The sequence below is a fragment of the Trachurus japonicus genome, chromosome 5, assembly GCF_045865225.1.
Source record: "Trachurus japonicus isolate A0001 chromosome 5, Traja_1.0".
Classification (NCBI taxonomy): Eukaryota; Metazoa; Chordata; class Actinopteri; order Carangiformes; family Carangidae; genus Trachurus; species Trachurus japonicus.
The window spans coordinates 25,438,571-25,460,947 of NC_140911.1; the positions used below are offsets into that span (position 1 = coordinate 25,438,571).

Sequence of the window (22,377 nt, forward strand, 5' to 3'; positions counted from 1 at the left end):
AGAACGGGTGAAGAGCCTGACTGGGATGAGCTGGAACAAGATTGTTGATCGGGACCCTTGATGCTGGAAGGGGCAGAGAGTCTGCCAGGGATGGTGGCTCAGGACAGGAGGAGGGTCAGGAAGGTCACCCAGGACCTGATGCTGAAAGAGACGGCTCCGCAGGAAACCGGGAGTTGATTAAGTTTAGTAAAAAGACCAGGTAGAGGCTAGACAGGCAGACTAGTCCCTGTCTGCGCTCTGCTGCGTAATTACGCACAACCATGTGGGTATTCCTCTATCAGCATGTCTTAGAGAAGGGAGTCACCTGTTGAGTAATGCACATTTCCTTATATTGAAAGCCTTGTCAGAATGGTGGGATGTCTAAATGGTGGGATGTGGGAATGACAGCATGTAAAGAAACTTGAATCCTGTGTGTTAACATTAAAAGTACGGACTTTGCGAGGATGGGGGTGAAATCTGCTAGGACCCCCTACATATTGATAGGGAGCTGTGTCACAGAGAGCTTTTTTCAGCCATTTTTTCAATTTAAAGAGACAAATTTGTCCCAAATTTCATCATCATCGATGCAGCAGCCATAGGTTTGAATCTGACCCACAGCCCCTTGCTGTGTTTCTGATCCCCTCTCTCCATAACTAAATCCTCCTATCTGTCTCAACTGTCCAACACAGGAAAGACAAATCCACCATAAGATAACTTGAAACATGTTTGTTGAAGACATTGTATACACAGAGGAAGAACTGAGACAGTACAAAGTGTGTTAGCAATAAAATATAACTCTTTACTGATGCCTACTGGCAGAATTAAGTCACTACAACTACATGAGAAACATTTCTCTCAAACTGTGAAGGAGCTAAATAAAAAACATGCAACTTGAATTTATGCAGAAAAGAAATATGAGGTGCAGTTGTTGCCATGCAGAAATATTACAGCTCACAAGAAGTGAAAAAACAAAAAAATACATCACAGCAAATAAATTATCAAACCTGAATTGGCCACCATTGGAGTTTGATAAACAAGACCCACAGCCAAGGAATAAATATTTCATCATTCACAGTTTAGTCAAATTTAAATTTAGCTTTTGTGCTGTACTTTCATGTATTTTATATTCTATAACTGGAACTTGTTGTTACTGACTTATTTTCAGAGTAATTGAGAAAATAATGTGTTATTTCTTTACATTGGTGACAAACATGTTTGACAGATTAAAATGGCAAATTTTAAATTATACTGCTCAATAATGAACTGTAACTTTGGTTTAACATTAAATGAACTATTTTCAACTCTGCTTTGAGGAGTGACCCTGGACACTTTTAACTCAAATAGAAGATCAGATCCTCTTCAATAAAATGAGTGTCTTTGTGTCATGAGAACAAAAGAACAGATTTAAACTTTATCTGATTTCAGAGCTACTAAAGAAAAAGATAAAAGTGAAGAATGAACAAAACAAATCAAATCTAAAGATGATGTCACTGTTGGACAACTTCCTGTTTCCATCAGGTGAATCCCACCTTTACTTGAACAGCATCTAAAAACATCACATAAAACCTGTGTAAAGTTACAGTTATAATTATAAATGTGGAGTCTGCATGTTATTGATCTGTTGTTACTGAATGTGAGAGGCTCTGACCTGACTGTAACTTTACACCAGGTCTTCCTTCTTCTCTGTGTCTTATGTCTGTGCTGCTGTGGTGACATTCTCATAATCAGGACAAGAGTCCGCCTGATGGACAGAGGGGACAAAATGAGACTCGTTCATGAAACACAATCACATTTTATCACTGGTTTCTGTAGTTAAAATATGAATTCACTTCAGTTTCCAGAGCATTGATGAGTCAAGTTGTGATGATGTTGATGTAGAGTAAGTTCTGTTAGTGTTGTAGAGCCTCTCTGTCTCTCACCTCCATCATCTCTACAGCCTCATTTGGTTCAGGGATTGAACTCAGAGTTTTCTTCTTTCTGGATTTAAACCAACAAAAACACAGCATAAAAAACATAAAACCAAAAACTACAGGAAGTTTGAAGAAGAAAACCAAAGAGCAGTGAGTGAACTGATGGATTTTTATAGTTTTACCACGTCCATAGATTCACAACAACCAGTGAGATCAGCATCAGGACCATCAGAGTCATCTTGATGATGTTCATGTTTATTACTGATTGAAAGTGAGAACAACAGACAGGAGATATTAGAAACTGATAGGTCAGTTTGTCAGGTGATGCTGTCAGTCAGTGTTGTCCATGTGCAGTATGATGGAGGTCTTAGTTCACAGCTACAAGACAACTGGATATCCTGAGAGTTAAAGTTTTTTTAATGTTGATGAGCTGTGGTGCAGTAAACAGGTGTGTGATGATGAATGTGCAGAACTCACCTGAAACAACAACAGTCAGATTTAAGGTGGACTTCTGACGTCCTCTTGTGTTCTGGGCTTCACAGGAATAATTCCCACTGTGTTCAGGTCTGAGGTCAGTGATGGTGAAGATCTGTCCTGAAGCTTTTGGTGAGTCTTCATCCTCCTTGTACCAGGTGTAATTAGCTGCTGGGTTAGCATCACTGCTACAGGTCAGAGTCACTGAACTGCCCTCCACTATCTCAGCAGAGGAACTCACTGACACAGAGGGAAGCTTTGGAGCATCTTGGAGGTGCAACATCAATACTGTCATAAACAACTCTGATTTCAAGATGTGTTTTCTACTTACACACGACGTCTAAAAACAGAGATCTAGAGTTGATGGCTCCATATTGATTCTCAGACCTGCAGTGGTAGGTCACTCTGTCATCAGAGCTGATGGAGGAGAAATGATGAACTCCTTCTGCTCCTTGAAGAAGAATGTGTTTCTCCTTGTACCAGGTGTAATTAGCTGCTGGGTTAGCATCACTGCTACTGTACAGGTCAGAGTCACTGAACTGCCCTCCACTATCTCAGCAGAGGGACTCACTGACACAGAGGGAAGCTTTGGAGGATCTGGAACAACAAACATCAACAACACACTTTAACTACAGAGCTACATGTTGTAATTAAATGAGTAACAGGAAATAATTTTATGTTTGACAGCATGATAAATAATTGGCGTGGGGTGGAGGTGGGAAGGGGAATGGGCATTGGTGATTATTAATTATTCAGCTTCATATAGATTTTAGAATGAACATGTCTCTCATTTCACATCAATAGAGATGAATTCTGATACTGTCAGCCCCATCTCATTCTGAGCTACACAGTTACAGTAATACTGTCCAGACTCAGAGGGCTGGATGGAGCTGAAGACAAACTGTGGTTGTTTGCTGAGACGTTTCTTGTCCTTCACCTTGTACCAGGTGAGTTTAGCTGCTGGGTTAGCATCACTGCTACAGGTCAGAGTCACTGAACTGCCCTCCACTATCTCAGCAGAGGGACTCACTGTCACAGAGGGAAGCTTTGGAGCATCTGGAGGAGGAAACATGAGGAGAAGTCAACTTTATCTGTCTTTTCACAGTAGAAGTGAATATTATGTATTTGATAGTTTATACAGAGGTTGATCCAGTATGAGACATAAACTGTGAAGTGGAAGGTTTTAGTTTGACATTGTATTAGTGACACTGTGGAGTAAACTCACACACTGGAGGAGAGCGGTGATCCTCACATCCTTTAAGAGCACAGGAATATCTGTTGTTATCATTAACAGAGACTCTAATGGAAAATGTTTCCCTCCTTATCTTCAGTTTGTTCTTGTACCAGACAAATGAAGGACCATCAGCTGTATTAAAACTGCTGTGACACTTCAGCTCTACCTGGTCTGATGATCTTTCCCCCAGCACCTGGAGGTCTGGATCTGTGAAGAAAGAACAGACATGAACTAAACTAGAAAAGTACAAACACAGAGACAAATAAAGATTCTCAGTTGTCAATGACTTGAACCAAACTGATAAATATTCCAGTGAAAACGTTACCTGTGACAGACAAAGTCACTCCAGGATACCCTGTGTATTTCCCACCATAATGGTTTATTGTGAATTTGAACCTGTAAACAGCTGAGTCGCTCTCTCTCAGGTCTCTGATTGTCAGAGTGCAGTTGTGTGACTCACAGTGATTCTGCGCACGACCTGCGTAGCTTGAGTCTGTTGTCAGATCCACAGCATCAGAATTACCCCCTTTACTGAACCAGAATCGCTTCTCAACTCTAATGACAAGGCCCCCGAACGTGTCTGGGTGACTGTAGCTGCAGCTCGTTTCCACTGTCGATCCTTTAGAGGCACAGATGTGAGTGTCAGTGTAAGCCACTCCCCAGTCATCAAAAATCAATCCCCAGCCACTCTGACTCTGTATCACTGTAACACAGAGCACAGCAGAAACCACAGTGAAGTTTTATGGAGCTTATTCAACATGTAAACCTGCTACATGGCTAAAACACCTCTCGTGGTCTCGTCCTTTTTATTCACTTTCAAACTCATGTCAATAAGTGTGAGACAAATAACGATAATTAGACTGTTTGAAATTTCTTTGTTTTGTTTCCTTTTTCTTCACTCTGTGGTCAGGCTGCTGAACTGTGAATGCATATAATGTACATAAACACTTGGCTACTACTGTGATAGAAGATCAGGAAAGGGTTCTTTATGCATTTTCTATCCTGTTGAGTCTGCCTGCATATTATGCCCTTTGATGGCATCGGTGGTACTGTATTTATATTAAAGCAGAAGTAAGTGGTCCGGTCGTTTTCGCTAATGCTGCGTTCCAGGCAGGCTTTTGAAATCGTAAATTACAGCTTCAAGTCACAACTTACGACTTTGTAGCGTTCCAGGCAACCCACTCGTGTTTTTCCGACCTGTTTTACCGGTGAAAGTCACTATAACTGCCACTCGTAACTTCCGACCGGTGAACTCGTACCAGATCGAACTGGTACGACTTCACGGTCGGAAAAATTTCCTTGAACGCACCATAACAGTCCTCATCCCTACGTCACCACATTCACGGCGTTCCTTGGCTGCACACACAGCCCTGCATGCCGTTCTCTCTCCTCATTGGATAAAAACTGTAGGATACGATAAATGTTTTCTCCTCGGCTCAGAGCAGAGCAGAGTGACTGACAGACCCGTGTTTCGGTCCAAACACTCTATGTAAGTGATTGCTGTCGGAAGATATAACTATTTAAGACTTATATTAACACAAATATATCACTTACTTCTGCTTTAACTTGTTAAAAAGGGTCACGTCTGTCCGTCCTGGGTGAGGGATCCCTCCTCTGTTGCTCACCCTGAGGTTTCTCCGATTTTTCCCTGTTAAAAGGGTTTTCTATGGAGTTTTTCCTCAGTCGATGTGAGGGTCTAAGGACAGAGGATGTTGTTACGATGCCATGTAAAGCCCTTTGAGACAAACTGTTTGTAAAAACGGGCTATACAAATAAAATTGCCTTGCCTTGCCTTGCCTGTTGTTATTAATGATTGCAGATGATTATTTTTGTGACAATGTTTAGTTTTGAGAAGTTTATGCAGGAAGTCTATGGAGTCATTATAGTTAGTGACTAGTCCGCTATGACTGTTGTTAAAATTAATATAAGGAAATAAATGCAAATAAACGTTAAAATACAATGGTTTACAGGTAGGCTAAATAAGCGATAAATACATGAAAAGTAGCAGTTACTGTAAAAACAAGTAATAAAACAAGTATTAATAATGTAATACCATCCAATCATAACATCCCCCTTTTTCTAAGGTAAAATGCATCAACATGAATCATCACATTAGCTGTGTCAGTTATTTCAACCATTTCACATTCAGCATAACTCTGCAACACATAAGCAGTATAAACAGTTTATATCAGATTGCATAACTCATATCTAAGCCAACACTAGACCATTTAGAACACATTCACAACATCAATCAATATACATTTTGTTCAACATCTTTAACATGCATATTGAATTTTCTTTGTTTATAAGTTCAGTCTATCAGGTTTTCTGATTTCTCTTGTGGACCTTCTTAACTCAGGTTCGCTTGGAGTAGGTGTGTGAGAGTCAGTGTGACAGTCCATAGCAGGTGTGGGAATTACCTGAGATTCACCACAGGTTACACTGAGCTCACCAACAGTCCCTTGAGGAGTCTTTAATAGACTGCGACGATTGCGTCTGAGGATTTGTCCATCATCAGTTTTCACCGTGTACGATCGTGGGTTAGGGTCTAGCTATGTTTATATGATATATATGATATGGTCGTAGACCATAGCTTTAAGTTCATTTAAGGATCAGTATATTTACATTGTGTGTGTGTGTGTGTGTGTGTGTGTGTGTGTGTGTGTGTGTGTGTGTGTGTGTGTGTGTGTGTGTGTGTGTGTGTGTGTGTGTGTGTGTGTGTGTGTGTGTGTGTGTAAGCATAAAGAGGAAGCAATTTCATTTCATTATGCCTGTTGTATGTTTTAGTTGTATTCTTTCTCACATCAATAAACCTGTGGACAATGGACAACTGTCTCCAGAGTCGTGATGTCATGTCAGGAAGGAGTTTGTCTAACTGCCAAAGTGTGTCACAGCTCATGAGGGCAGCATAGTAGTATTCAGTTTGAATATTAAATGCTGTGCAGATGACTGTGAATGCATGTGCATGTGTATTCACACTTTGTTGCTACTGTGGTGGTAGATAAGGAAGGGCATGGCACTGTGAACCTTATGGACTGTCTGGAGACATCAATGACAAATTCACAGACTTGACAGACAATGTCTGGTTCCTAATTTTGAGCCTTGGCAGCTGTTCCCTTGTTCTCCTAAACAGGATGTACAGACATTCGTAGATAAACTCTGCAGTTACTGAATCCTTCAGATGAACCAGCTCCATTTATATAGTTGATTCAAACAGCACTATCCTCACTGTGCAATGGTTTGTATGTAAATGATGATTTGTTCAGATTTGCAACAAAGAACCTGATGTGTTGATTAATTGATGATTTGCATCATATGAGGTCATATTGACTATCCATCCATTGTCCATAACGCTTATCAATATTAAAGCAGATATCAGTGGAATGTTTTTGTTAATATAAGTCCTAAATAGTCCTATTTTCCGTCAGCAATCACTTACATGAAGTATTTCAGCCTAAACACGAGTCTCTCCGTCACTCTGCTCTGCTGTAACCCGAGGAGAAAATTTTCCTTGTGGGATACAAGTGTTATCCAATGAGGGGAGAGAACGGCATGAAGGGCTGTGTGTGCAGCCAAGGGATGCGCGTGAATGTGGTGACGTAGCACGAGGACCAATTGATGCCTGACAAGGGCGGGGGCTGCTAACTCATGGTGCGTTCAAGGAAACTCGTACTTTGTGTTTTTCCTTCCTGTGAAGTCATACCAGTTCGATCTGGTACGAGTTCACGGGTCGGAAGTTACGAGTGGCCGTTATAGGGAACTTTCACAGACAACAGGACGGTAAAAACACGAGCTACGGGTTACCTGGAACGCTACCAAGTCGTAGTTGTGACTTGAAGCTGTAACTTACGGTTTCAAAAGCCTGCCTTGAACACAGCATTAGCCGAAACGGCCGTGCCGCTGTTATCTGCTTTAAAATTAGAATTAGAAAAACTTTATTGTCCCGCCAAGGCAGGAAATTCATCTTAGGTCTCACTTGTGGTACATAAAAGACGTACATAACACAAAACAGACAGTAATCACATAATAATAATAATAATAATAATAATAATAATAATTATTATTATTATTATTATTATTATTATTATAAAATACAACAACAAAAATTGAGGAAGAAAGAGAGACAAATGAAAAATACATAGAAAGGACAAACAATGTGCAAGAACTATGTGTGTTTGTGATTAAGAAAACTGATGGGGGGCACAGAGAAAGACAGCTATGGTTACAGGTTAAAAGCAGATTTAAAAAGGTGGGTTTTGAGTGATGATTTGAAGGTGGATGGGTCAGAACAGTCACAGATGTGTCTGGGGAGGGAGGGCATTCCAGAGGGAGGGCGCGGCTACGGAGAAGGCTCTGTCGCCCCAGGTGCGCTGCTTGGTCCTGAGCGGGTGTGAGAGGAGGTTTGCATCAGATGATCGGAGGTTGCGGGAGGGAGTGTGGTGGTGGAGCATGTCTGTGAGGTAGGGAGGGGCCTGGTGATGGAGGGCTTTGTGGGTGAGAAGGAGGAGCTTGAAGTTACAGTAATTCGGTGTGGGACAGGGAGCCAATGTAAGTTTTGCAGTACAGGGGTGATGTGTTCGCGGGAGCGGGTGTGGGTGAGGAGGCGGGCAGCTGAGTTTTGAATGTACTGAAGTTTGTTGAGATCCTTGGATGATGAGCCATAGAGGATGCTATTGCAGTAGTCGAGTCGTGAGGTGATGAATGCATGGATGAGAGTTTCAGCGGCAGAGAAGGAGAGTAATGGACGAAGGCGAGCGATGTTCTTGAGGTGAAAGAAAGCAGTTTGGGTGAGGCGGCTGATATGATGTTCAAATGAGAGGTTATTGTCAAAAATGATACCAAGGTTACGGATGAATGGGGAGGGTGACAGGGTGGTGTTATCAATGCTGAGGGACAAGTTCTGGGTTGATGTGGCGAGGGATTTTGGGCCGACGAGAATGATTTCTGATTTGTCACAGTTCAGTTGTAGGAAGTTAGTTTGCAGCCATGATTTTAGTTCTGTCAGACAGTTGGTGAGGGTGGAGTGGGTGGCAGGGGTGATGGATTTTGTAGAAATGTAGATTTGGATGTCGTTGGCGTAGCAGTGGAAACGGAGACCGTGACGGCCGATGATGGATAATAAAAATACATTCATGCAGGTAACACCTGTCCTGAACTTCAAGATCCCCTTTACTGTGTCTTGTTGATTATGGAAATGGCAATCGGGATAAAGGAGCCTTTGTATATGGGGTCCTAGCTGACATAGAGTGAAGGCGGGGTTCACCCTGGACAGGTCACCAGTCAATTACAGGGCCGACACATAGACACACACACATACACACTCAAATTCACACACTACAGAAAATTTGGAGTCGCCAGTCAACCGACTTGTGTTTCGATTGTGGGAGGAAGCTGGAGTACCCAGAGAGCAGGCAATGGGAGAGCATGTAAACTTAACCCAGAAAAGACCCAAGCTTCGAACCAGGAACCTTCTTACTAAGAGGCTGAAAATTATCAACAATTAAAACTACATAAATAAACATGTGATAATTAATTTCTTTCACTCAAACCTGTTTTATCTTGGTCTGAGTGTCTGAACTAAACAAAGTAAATGTAGATGTACAGTACCTGGTACAGTGAGAAGAAGGATGAAGACAAATCCACTTGATGCTGCTGTTAAACTCATCACTTCTCCTCTCATCTCTGTGTGACTTCAGACACAATAAAACACATCAGCTGCTGAACAGTGTGTGAAAGAAATCAATCTGATCAAAAACCAGTTTAAATCTGACAAGAGAGGAGGGTGATGATCATTTGTGCACAGTGCAGTGGGCAAGAGACAAAAAGAGCCAAACAGACTTCCTTCCTCTTTACATTATGAATATTCATGAAGTCAGTACAAGTCTGACCTACAGTCAATTGTCTTCTTACAAACTACTGAGGAAGTCCTGAGAGGTGAAGGAGAACTGATGAACAGACTAAAACTTTCACTTTTTATCAAGATGCTCTTTCTAATCTTCAATTCAAACTTTCTTTAACTGAAACTACCCCGTAGCATTAGAAAAACCAAACCACAGTTCACCAAAAAGATAGCTCACCACTTCAGAGACAGCAGAGACACAAGGAGCCTGTGGCCTGGGATTCAGACCATCACAGACATGTGACAGCCACATGGTCCGAACAAACTCAGTAACTGCTTTGCACAGTTTGAGGCACAAAACACCACATCTGGACATAGAACAGGACAGAGCAAGTGGACCAACGACTGGAGACCTGGAGCAGGAGGGAGGCCAATCACTGACCAGACATCAGAGAGTGCGGTGAACCAACGTGAACTGCTGGCTGGGGATCAGGGACTGAGATGAACTGGTGTTTTTCTTTCATAATTAGTGCAGTGGTGGCTCTATGATTGTTCTGCATGTCTTATCGAATGGAGAACACTGAAATAGGAAGGCTCTGTTTCTACTTCAACACACGTCTATTATCAGTCACACAAGCTCATTTAAAGTCCCTTTGTGCTTCATTGACCACAGCACAGGGAGGCAGTGTGGGAAACTGAGAGAAACTGTCTACTCACACTGATGACAGGACACGAGTCTGAAGAGTGTGCCACATCTGGAGCAGGATGATCATTGGTGTAATATACAATCTAAATACTGCATGGGTGTTAAAGCCCTGTGTAATACACAATTACATTGGCTTCCAATATACAATACATACAATAATACTGTTGTTGTTGTTTTTTCACATAAAGGAGGAAAAATTCAAAATGAAAATGTTACTTTGATATATTATTAAGACAGAATAAACAGCATTAGTTGGACTTCCTAGATTGAACTTTGAGTAGATATGTTTTCATGCTAAATTCTGTACTCAACAACATCTTTTATTCCGTCACATATCATTGATATGGTTTTGTAATCACAGATGTGATAAAGTGTACCACGTGTAAGAATGATCAGCATTTGCTCAGTCAAAGTCATTGATCCCAGCATCAGGCAGCAGGTCTGCTCTCTACAGGGTCAACACTTTCCCAGAGTTCCACAGAGCTCTGTGAGTCTCTCTCCATCAGCCCTCAGTGCTCCACCTGCTCCCCTGAGACCTAACCATTGTCCCCCAGACCACCGAGCATGTGGCAGCCCAGCAGTCCTTTCACTTTTTTAGCCTCTCTGATTGGCTGAGAGTGTGAGAAACTCCAGCCAGACCAAGACCCACACATTCATATGGAGATGTGGGACTATAAATAGGAGGGATGAAGCCAGCAGAGATCAGACTCTCTCTACAGAGACCTCTACAGCACAGAGATCCAGCCATGGCTCCTACAATCACTGCAGCAATCACCAACTCTCACCAGCATCTGACTCTGACTCACAAGGTAAATTGTAGATTCAACTTAATCTTCATCCTTGACTTCTTGTCTTTGTTGCTGCAACACTTTACTCCAGGAGCAGTTTATTAATGACTTTGTTCTTCTCTCTACAGATCAGAAAGCCTCTGGTGGAGAAGTTACGCAGAGAGCGAATCAACAGCAGCATCGAGCAGCTCAAGTCTCTCCTGGGTCCAGAGTTCTTCAAACAGCAGCCAGACTCCAAGCTGGAGAAAGCAGACATCCTGGAGATGACAGTTTGCTTCCTGACACAGCTGCAGCAGCAGAATCAACAGCAGAGAAGACTGCTGAACCACGTCAACAAGCTGCAGTCTTCCTCTGATAAGAGCCTGATGGAGGCTGACTTCTCTCTCCTGAGCTCCACAGTCCACAGCAGCACCACCAAAGAGAAGAGTCCAGTCAACAGCGCCCTCTGGAGGCCGTGGTAGACACCTACAGACTGGACTTACTCCCTGACAAACTCACACCACCATGTTGCTCAAAGATCACTACAACTGAATTCTATGAAATTTAAGGACTTGTTCTTCTGTATGAACAGAAACTTTTATTTTTCCTTCATGGATTTTTATTTTCCTATTGGAAACAACTGATACTATATCTTTCAATCTAAAAAGGAGAACAAATTGTCATGCATATTGCATGAATCAAATATGATTGCTTTAGCAATTAATATTATTATGCTTCACTGTACGTCATGTATCAGTGACAGATACTGCTATGGTAACATGTGTTATCTTTTATATATAGTATTGATTAAGGTGATAAATGTCCCTTTTTATGGACATATCGTCTTAATGGACTTTAAATCCATTTAATCTCTTTGATTATTAACAACTGATCTGTTGTAAGATCCTAGTGTTCACTGTTTGTTTTTAAGTTTTACTTAATATTATTGATCATTTTGATCAGACATTTTAATTGTCACAGTGATGGACATTTTGTCATAATTGACCTTTTCTTTATGTGATGAATGGAAATTGATCTGTTTTAAGATCAACATGTTTGTCCTTTTCTTTTTATAAAAGGTGTTGATGATGTCTCTTTGTCACAGTTTTCCAGTGACAATAAGTTTCTACATGATGAAAATGAACTGAATTTTACAGTTATCAAGAATGTGACCTGTCTGGTTGTTTTTTATTGTCACTTTTGTTCAACCACAAATGTTTGAATGAAGTTAGAAACAACTCTCAAAGCAGAGTGACTACAGTGTCCAAATGTTTGTCTTTTGTAAAGACAGTTGTCCCCTTACTCTCTCTGAGTATTGGTGTCTTGTAGAAATCTACAAGTTGTTGTTGTGATGTATCATCACGTCTCACTGAAACTTTCATGCTTGTTGTGTCTCATTGTGTCTTTGTGAATAAACAAACACTGTCAGATCAAAATGTTGTGTTTCTGTGTCATTGTGATCCTCACCACAGTGATGAAAGTTGGACATCTTGTTTTTCATTTGGACTCAGTTGATAGAGGACTTGATCAGTGTTCCCACCTTTCAACGACAAATCACAATTAAATACAGCAAATACAAAATTCATTCATAAGGTGCATGTTTAGTTTAAATCTAAAGACAGTGAGTCAATATACCGGTACTTAAATTGAACTAGATTCAAATAAGAGGTTTGATGAAGAGGATTAACAGTCCTATGTTATATTAGAATAAGTCATCAAACCAAAAGAGACATTGTGTTTGACACTTTTGTTGCACCATACATCACAACAACTGTGTTTGGTAATGTGAAAAAAAACACACTTCTATTGTTCCTCAAGTGAAAGGACGAAGTGTGGGAAACCAGAGGAAACTCTCTCACAGAGCCCTGTGGGACAATAGATCCAGACCTTTGACCTGAGGAGACAGAGATTTAAAGGACACCGACTCATAAAATGGGAAACACTTCTTCTGTTATTAAATCGGTATATCAAATAGTGTAAAATAGGATTTTTCATGTCAGTATTGTAGCTGATGTTACCAGTAGATTCTCTTGTTGGAAATTGAGACTTAATGGTTTTTAAATTATGAAATGAAAAAATGACCTCATCATATAAAACTAGAAAAAACATTTCCAAGAATGGAAATGGTGTGAATGCTGAGAGCAATGCTGAATGAGCTGAAGAAATTGTTGAAACAATGCTGAATGAGCTGAAGAAAGAAAGAAAGAAAGAAAGAAAGAAAGAAAGAAAGAAAGAAAGAAAGAAAGAAAGAAAGAAAGAAAAAAGAAAAGGACAAAAGGAAAGAAAGAAAATTGGAAGGGTAGATGGAGAAAGAAAGAAAGAAAGAAAGAAAGAAAGAAAGAAAGAAAGAAAGAAAGAACAAAAGGACAGAAAGAAAGAAAAAGACACAGAGAGAAGGGTAGATAGAGAAAGAAAAAGGTAAGAAAAACAGAATAATAGAAGATAAAGAGAATAGAGAATGAATGAAAGAGACAGAGGGGTAGTAAGAAAGAAGGAAAGAAATTGGGGTGGATAAATGAAAGAGAGAGATATACAGTATCATATACAGCGGTAGAAAGAAAGAAAGAAAGAAAGAAAGAAAGAAAGAAAGAAAGAAAGAAAGAAAGAAAGAAGAAAAAGAGAGAGGGGGATGATAGATAGAAAGAAGTAGATGGATGGATGGATGGATGGATAGAGAGGGAAATATAGAAAGAAGTTATGTAAAATACAAATGAAGGAGTAAAACAAAGAAAGAAAGAAAGAAAGAAAGAAAGAAAGAAAGAAAGAAAGAAAGAAAGAAAGAAAGAAAGAAAAGATAGATAGAAAAGATAGATAGAAAAGATAGATAGATAGATAGATAGATAGATAGATAGATAGATAGATAGATAGATAGATAGATAGATAGATAGATAGATAGATAGATAGATCGATCGATCGATCGATAGATAGATAGATAGATAGATAGATAGATAGATAGATAGATAGATCGATAGATCGATAGATAGATAGATAGATAGATAGATAGATAGATAGATAGATAGATTTGACACATGTTAAAAGCTGCGTCCTATGTCCTAGGCTCCACCTGTAATTGTACTACTATTTATAGAGGTGGAAAGGTTAAACGTCTGAACTGAAATTCATGAGAAAAAGATAAATTGTTGGAGATGTTTACATCAAAAGTGTAAAATAATTGAGAGGCTGATGAATTTGAGCTGAAAACCTGTGTGTGAGTGTGTGTGTGTGTCTGGGTGTGTGAGTCTGACGGTCTCTCTGTCTGCTTGTGCATGTGCAGAAAGTAAAACTGTTGATAAGCGCCACAGAACTCCTCTCTCCCTAATGATCTGATTGATTACACCTGCATGGCAGCCTGCCCTTAGAAGTTACCATGGCGACTTAACTAACTGCTTACATTTTACTGTGTGGAACAGTGTTGTGTTTGTGTGTTTGTCTGTTTGTCTATGCGTGCATGTGTGACTGTGTGTGAGTGTCTGTGTGTGTCTGTCTGTGTGAGTGTGCATGCCTGTGTTTGTGCGTGGACATCCTCTGTCAGTCTGGTTTATCATGTGTCTGTGTGGGGCTGTGTTTAAAAACATCTTAACGAGCGGCCAGGCTGCACCTGCCCCTGTTCTATTTATAGACGTTGATAACGACCTGGCCGCTACAGCTGGACCAACTGCACACAGAGCAGAGCAGAGCAGAGAGATTTGAGCTCGGCGCAGCTTCCGAAAACAGCCCATAAAAAGAGAACCGTACCTCTTATCAGAATGTGGTCCTGACCATCTGGGCAAGGAGACCTTCCTGAGCACATTGATGTGCATTAAATGTTTGTAGGGCAAAACTTTTCTTGCCGTCGCAAGGTAGAAAAGGGGGTCATTTCTGTTTTTCTAAAAAAATCAGCTCCTACTTTTATATTGAAGTCGATGAGCCACTGGAGCGGGTCTAGCTGCACAAAGAGGCTTACTGAGACAATTCTGTAAGTCTGTCTGCTGTTTTGAACACATCATATGAGAGACGACAAGTGTGGCTACAAACGGTGAGGAAATCATGTGTCTAGAGTTTAATTTGTGGCCGTGCTGGCAGTTTATCCAGAAAAAATCCTGAATGTTTTTTCGATCCCTCTCACTCTAACGATGATGTCACTCACTCTAAGCCCTGCTCGTTAGACGCAACACACAACCATTATAAAGTTGGATTTTGTCGAAAATTTTAATGATTTTAAAACAGCCAAATACGTAAAAACTGTTGAAGATATCAATAAGATGAGTCATACGTGAATAGATTAAAAGTTTGTCTACAGTTTAAAAGTCAAATGGAGTCTGTGGGAGAAAGTATGCTGAAGTTTTAGAGGTTCAAAGTAGTAAGAAGATTTTAAAAGTTTGAAGATGTTTTCAATGCATTCCTATGGGGAAAAAAATTGCAGAAAAAGTTAAATAATTAAAAAAGTATAAATAGTTGAAAAGAGAAAAGTAATGCCGATAAAGTCCAAAAAAAGCTGCACGTTTTGATATATGAATTGTTGAAATAGCACAAAGTATGAAGGACTAGAAGAAGTCCAAAAAAGGGAAGAACTCAGAATAATAAGCAATGCTGAATGAGCTGAAGAAAGAAAGAAAGAAAGACAGAAAGAAAGAAAGTGGTCCTGACCATCTCTGTCTGCGTGTACATGTGCAGAAAGTAAAATAGTTGATAAGTGCCACAGAACTCCTCCCTCCCTAATGATCTGATTGATTACACCTGCGTGGCAGCCTGCCCTCAGAAGTTACCATGGTGACTACCATGCTTACATTTTACTGTGTGGAACAGTGTTGTGTTTGTGTGTTTGTCTGTTTGTGTATGTGTGCATGTGTGACTGTGTGTGAGTGTCTCTGTGTGTCTGTCTGTGTGAGTGTGATGCCTGTGTTTGTGCGTGGACATCCTCTGTCAGTCTGGTTTATCATGTGTCTGTGTGGGGCTGTTTTTAAAAACATCTTAACGAGCGGCCAGGCTGCACCTGCACTGTTCTATTTATAGACGTTGATAACGAGCTGGCCGCTACAGCTGGACCAACTGCACTACACAGAGCAGAGCAGAGCAGAGAGATTTGAGCTCGGAGCAGCTTCCGAAAACAGCCCATAAAAAGAGAACCGTACCTCTTATCAGAATGTGGCCATGACTACTGGGGCAAGGAGACCTTCCTGAGCGAGCCAATGTGAATTAAATGTTTGTGCTTTTCTAAAACAAATCAGCTCCTACTTTTATATTGAAGTCAATGAGCCACTGGAGCGGGTCTAGCTGCACAATTAGGCTCACTGAGACAATTCTGTAAGTCTGTCTGCTGTTTTGAACACATCATATGAGAGACGACAAGTGTGGCTACAAACAGTGAGGAAATCATGTGTCTAGAGTTTAATTTGTGGCCGTGCTGGCAATTTATCCAGAAAAAATCCTGAATGTTTTTTCGATCCCTCTCACTCTAACGATGATGTCACTCACTCTAAGACCTGCTCGTTAAATGCAATACACAACCATTATAAAGTTGGATTTTGTCAAAAATTTTAATGATTTTAAAACAGCCAACAATCTAAAACTGTTGAAGATATCAATAAGCTGAGTAATATGTGAATAGATTAAAAGTTTGTCTACAGTTTAAAAGTCAAATGGAGTCTGTGGGAGAAAGTATGCTGAAGTTTTAGAGGTTCAAAGTAGTAAGAAAAAGATGTTTTCAATGCATTCCTATGGGAAAAAATTAGCAGAAAAAGTTAAATACTTTTAAAAGTATAAATAGTTAAAAAGAGAAAAGTAATGCCGATAAAGTTCAAAAAAAGCTGCACGTTTTGATATATGAATTGTTGAAATCGCACAAAGTATGAAGGACTAGTTAAAGATCGTAAAAAGGAGGAAGAAGTAAGAACAAAAAAAGAGAATAAAAATTGAGTGAATAACAATAGTGTGAATGCCTTCAGCATTCACACTAATAAAGATTTGAATAACAATAGTGTGAATGCCTTCAGCATTCACACAAATGATGGGCGTTAATGCTTTTAAGAAAGAGGAAGGGCTTCATTCCTCTAAATGCACAGAGTGTGGGAAAGCTCTGGAGAGAGGAGTTTAGACTGATTAGCATCCTTGACTCCACCAGCAGCCGACTATTCTCCAAAGGGATTTGGCACACTTCAGGAAACAGCTGCCTCATCCTCCCACCCTCATGTACAGAACCTTGATCCAGTTGCTGATAAAAGACCAGATTTGAGATGAAGTGATCAATATGTGACAGTGATTAAAAACTCACTGAATAATCTGTAATCTGTGAACTATCAATTTTACTTTTCACAATAAAACTGTTTTCACATTTGTGAACTATCCAAACTGTCAGAGACGACCAATGGTGGTCTTTCCCTCCAGATGGTTGGTGACGTCAGGCTCTGTTTCTACTTCAACACACGTCTATTATCAGTCACACAAGCTCATTTAAAGTCCCTTTGTGCTTCATTGACCACAGCACAGGGAGGCAGTGTGGGAAACTGAGAGAAACTGTCTACTCACACTGATGACAGGACACGAGTCTGAAGAGTGTGCCACATCTGGAGCAGGATGATCATTGGTGTAATATACAATCTAAATACTGCATGGGTGTTAAAGCCCTGTGTAATGCACAATTACATTGGCTTCCAATATACAATACATACAATAATACTGTTGTTGTTGTTTTTTCACATAAAGGAGGAAAAATTCAAAATGAAAATGTTACTTTGATATATTATTAAGACAGAATAAACAGCATTAGTTGGACTTCCTAGATTGAACTTTGGGTAGATATGCTTTCATGCTAAATTCTGCCCTCAACAACATCTTTTATTCCATCACATATCATTGATATGGTTTTGTAATCACAGATGTGATAAAGTGTCCCATGTGTAAGAATGATCAGCATTTGCTCAGTCAAAGTCATTGATCCCAGCATCAGGCAGCAGGTCTGCTCTCTACAGGGTAAACACTTTCCCAGAGTTCCACAGAGCTCTGTGAGTCTCTCTCCATCAGCCCTCAGTGCTCCACCTGCTCCCCTGAGACCTAACCATTGTCCCCCAGGCAATATGACCACCGAGCATGTGGCAGCCCAGCAGTCCTTTCACTTTTTTAGCCTCTCTGATTGGCTGAGAGTGTGAGAAACTCCAGCCAGACCAAGACCCACACATGGAGATGTGGGACTATAAATAGGAGGGATGAAGCCAGCAGAGATCAGACTCTCTCTACAGAGACCTCTACAGCACAGAGATCCAGCCATGGCTCCTACAATCACTGCAGCAATCACCAACTCTCACCAGCATCTGACTCTGACTCACAAGGTAAATTGTAGATTCAACTTAATCTTCGTCCTTGACTTCTTGTCTTTGTTGCTGCAACACTTTACTCCAGGAGCAGTTTATTAATGACTTTGTTCTTCTCTCTACAGATCAGAAAGCCTCTGGTGGAGAAGTTACGCAGAGAGCGAATCAACAGCAGCATCGAGCAGCTCAAGCCTCTCCTGGGTCCAGAGTTCTTCAAACAGCAGCCAGACTCCAAGCTGGAGAAAGCAGACATCCTGGAGATGACAGTTTGCTTCCTGACACAGCTGCAGCAGCAGAATCAACAGCAGAGAAGACTGCTGAACCACGTCAACAAGCTGCAGTCTTCCTCTGATAAGAGCCTGATGGAGGCTGACTTCTCTCTCCTGAGCTCCACAGTCCACAGCAGCACCACCAAAGAGAAGAGTCCAGTCAACAGCGCCCTCTGGAGGCCGTGGTAAACACCTACAGACTGGACTTACGGTACTCCCTGACAAACTCACACCACCATGTTGCTCAAAGATCACTACAACTGAATTCTATGAAATTTAAGGACTTGTTCTTCTGTATGAACAGAAACTTTTATTTTTCCTTCATGGATTTTTATTTTCCTATTGGAAACAACTGATACTATATCTTTCAATCTAAGAAGGAGAACAAATTGTCATGCATATTGCATGAATCAAACATGATTGCTTTAGCAATTACTGTTATTATACTTCACTGTACGTCATGTATCAGTGACAAATACTGCTATAGTAACATTTGTTATCTTTTATATATAGTATTGATTAAGGTGATAAATGTCCCTTTTTATGGACATATCGTCTTAATGGACTTTAAATCCATTTAATCTCTTTGATTATTAACAACTGATCTGTTGTAAGATCCTAGTGTTCACTGTTTGTTTTTAAGTTTTACTTAATATTATTGATAATTTTGATCAGACATTTTAATTGTCCTGTTGATGGACATTTTGTCAATGAAATGAAAATTGATCTGTTTTAAGATCAACATGTTTATCCTTTTCTTTTTATAAAAGGTGTTGATGATGTCTCTTTGTCACAGTTTTCCAGTGACAATAAGTTTCTACATGATGAAAATGAACTGAATTTTACAGTTATCAAGAATGTGACCTGTTGTCTGGTCGTTTTTTATTGTCACTTTTGTTCAACCACAAATGTTTGAATGAAGTTAGAAACAACTCTCAAAGCAGAGTGACTACAGTGTCCAAATGTTTGTCTTTTGTAAAGACAGTTGTCCCCTTACTCTCTCTGAGTACAGTGTGTCTTGTAGAAATCTACAAGTTGTTGTTGTGATGTATCATCACGTCTCACTGAAACTTTCATGCTTGTTGTGTCTCATTGTGTCTTGTTGAATAAACAAACACTGTCAGATCAAAATGTTGTGTTTCTGTGTCATTGTGATCCTCACCACAGTGATGAAAGTTGGACATCTTGTTTAAGGTCCAGGCCTTGATCTGTGCCTTGGAAATGTGACCAGATTATTGTTGTGATGTATCATCACATAAATATGCTTCCAGTAGGAGCCTTCATCAAATGCATCACTGAGTTGATTTCAATAAAGAAATCTAAGTGATCTTTATACTTTTTGTTTTCCCATCATTTAATCTGGTGCCTACTTATGCTGTTAACGTTAGGGAACATTTTTAAATCTCTTGTTCAGCATTTTTCTTTATCTGGTAACAAAATGGAGTTACATCACTCAATGAGTAAGGGGGATCTGAGTGGAAACCTGCAGCTTGTGAAGTGTGTTCTTTACTGCAGCACCATGTGGTGCTATGTGGTGATGAGAATAACCTGCTGGTCAACACCAGCAAGACCAAGGAGCTTGTCATGGATTTCAGACGTAATGCTGACACACAGCTGAAAGTGAAATGCTGAAGGTTCTTAGTGACATTATGAAGGAAACTGAATCTTCATTTACATATCAGCAAGACTGTTTAATCTGTGCTTTTCTTTTGACAACTGCATTTTTAAAGAATAAGAAAGATTAATCAAATAGGCTATAATTTATCTTCTGTTGCTCGTGTAAAATGTAAATGATTATATTCTGTTTAATGTTAAATAATGTTTTTTCAAAAAGGATAAAACATGCCTGAACATGTCTCATAGTAACCAGTCTGTCAGTGGACAGAGAGGGAAAGCTCTGGAAAACTGAATCAGTTCACATTCATTAGCATCCTTAACCACGCCAGCAGCCAACAACTATTGTCCAGATGGATTTAGCACACTTCAGGAAACAGCTGTCTCAACTCCTTACTTCATGTAAAGCTGAAATTTTGAACTGGTTAAAGGGATAGGTCACCCTAGAATGATATTTCGCTCATTATCTACTCACCCTCATGTTGACTAAGGGCTGGAAGAAGTTTCAGAGTCCACCGTCCCTTCTCTGAGTTACAGGGGGTCTTGGCGTAGCAGTGCATGTCCATATAACGGTTGCAAAGGGACACCAGAGCTCTTCGTAAAAAAACACACACAAAAAAACATCCAAATACCTCCATGATGCTCGTATGTAATGTCCGTCTTGTGCTGAAGCCCCAAATTGCGTAATTGTCCCGAAAAAAATTAAATAAGTCTATATTTTAAGCTTGTTTGTAGCGGAAGCTTCTCGAAGCTCCTCTTCCTGGTCCGTCCAAATCTCGCGTGATTTGCGCCGGCGTCAGTGCGGTTACTGCGAATCACGCAAGATTTGGACGGACCAGGAAGAGGAGCTTCGAGAAGCTTCCGCTACAAACCAGCTTAAAATATAGACTTATTTAATTTTTTTCGGGACAATTACGCAATTTGGGGCTTCAGCACAAGACGGACATTACATACGAGCATCATGGAGGTATTTGGATGTTTTTTTGTGTGTGTTTTTTTAAGAAGAGCTCTGGTGTCCCTTTGCAACCGTTATATGGACATGCACTGCTACGCCAAGACCCCCTGTAACTCAGAGAAGGGACGGTGGACTCTGAAACTTCTTCCAGCCCTTAGTCAACATGAGGGTGAGTAGATAATGAGCGAAATATCATTCTAGGGTGAACTATCCCTTTAATGATCGAATATAAAATAAAATTTTAAAAAAATTGAAAGTTTCTATCTCGTTCTGTTTTTCTACCCCAACCTTCCAATTCACTATGATTGATTTGATCCATTTCCAATTATATCATTCAAAAACATCAAAGCTCAGAGGCAGCCAATGAGCTTCTTTCCCTCCAGATGGCTGGTTACGTCAGGCTGTGTCTCCGCTACAGCACACATCCAGCATCCGTCACAAAAGCTCCTTTGAAACTCCTTTTGTAGTGAACTGACCACACGATTCAAAGGCTCAGTGTGGGAAACAGAGACCAACTTTCTACTCACACCAACTAGCCACAAAGCAGAAGAAACACCTGCTACATCTGGACACCAGGAAAACTTTGGCTAGACTCAAATTCAACTGAAAAATACCACTATATATCCACTGTTGTTCACAACTCACAGCACTGACAAAAGTCTGCTTAGAAACAAAACCGCTGGAATTGGTGTCCACAACCGTGTATATAACTGAGATTAATGTATAAAAATAAACAAAGTTGTTAATTAGTTTTGTGGTCAACCATTCTTCTTTGACTTCTGGATTTCAGTGTTGATTTAGCAGATTTTCAGTCAAATACACATTACAGTAAAGTAGTTTACATAAAGTGTGTCACTGGATGACTGGTGGTAATATTATACTTCACCTACTTGATGTGTAATACAGCACTATTGATCATTGTAATGAAATGTATGAATGGAAATGTTGTTTCTTCATTAAGATATCGTACTGTAGCCTAATTGTCAGCTTTCTCTCTGTAATTATTAATATCTGATCTTTGGTAAGATCCAAAAGCTTTTATCTTTTTACAAAATGTTTTAGAGGCAATATCACAATTTATTTTGCGATACCTTTGTGCTTCACTTAGGCATCACGTGTTGGCACAGTGTAGTTTAGTAATACTTGTTATTTCTCAAGTAGTAATCACTTTGAAATAATATATTTACCGTCCTGTTGGGTATTTGACACAAGTCTTGTTTTCACTTAATGTAATTTTTATGAACCAATCTGTTTTAAGATCAACATGATTCATTTTTTCGGTATGAAAAGGTTTCTTTAATGTCATAGTTTTTCAGCAACATTATGAGGTTTTCTGTGTGCGAT

The 22,377-nt window shown here is 40.0% G+C and overlaps 2 protein-coding genes across 2 annotated transcripts; both read left to right on the forward strand.

The window, feature by feature from the left end:
* The first annotated feature begins 10,762 nt into the window (after nucleotides 1-10,762).
* On the forward strand, nucleotides 10,763-11,531 carry LOC146987685 (transcription factor HES-4-like). The gene is made up of 2 exons (XM_085778071.1): nucleotides 10,763-10,951; nucleotides 11,059-11,531. The coding sequence occupies exons 1-2, from the start codon at nucleotides 10,829-10,831 to the stop codon at nucleotides 11,389-11,391; spliced, it is 456 nt and encodes a 151-aa protein (XP_085634197.1). The 5' UTR covers nucleotides 10,763-10,828; the 3' UTR covers nucleotides 11,392-11,531.
* Nucleotides 11,532-18,090: 6,559 nt separating this feature from the next.
* LOC146987686 (transcription factor HES-4-like) lies at nucleotides 18,091-18,668 on the forward strand. Its single transcript, XM_085778072.1, has 2 exons — nucleotides 18,091-18,213; nucleotides 18,321-18,668. Exons 1-2 carry the CDS (start codon nucleotides 18,091-18,093, stop codon nucleotides 18,651-18,653), a joined length of 456 nt encoding a protein of 151 aa, XP_085634198.1. The 3' UTR covers nucleotides 18,654-18,668.
* The last annotated feature ends 3,709 nt before the right edge of the window (nucleotides 18,669-22,377 follow it).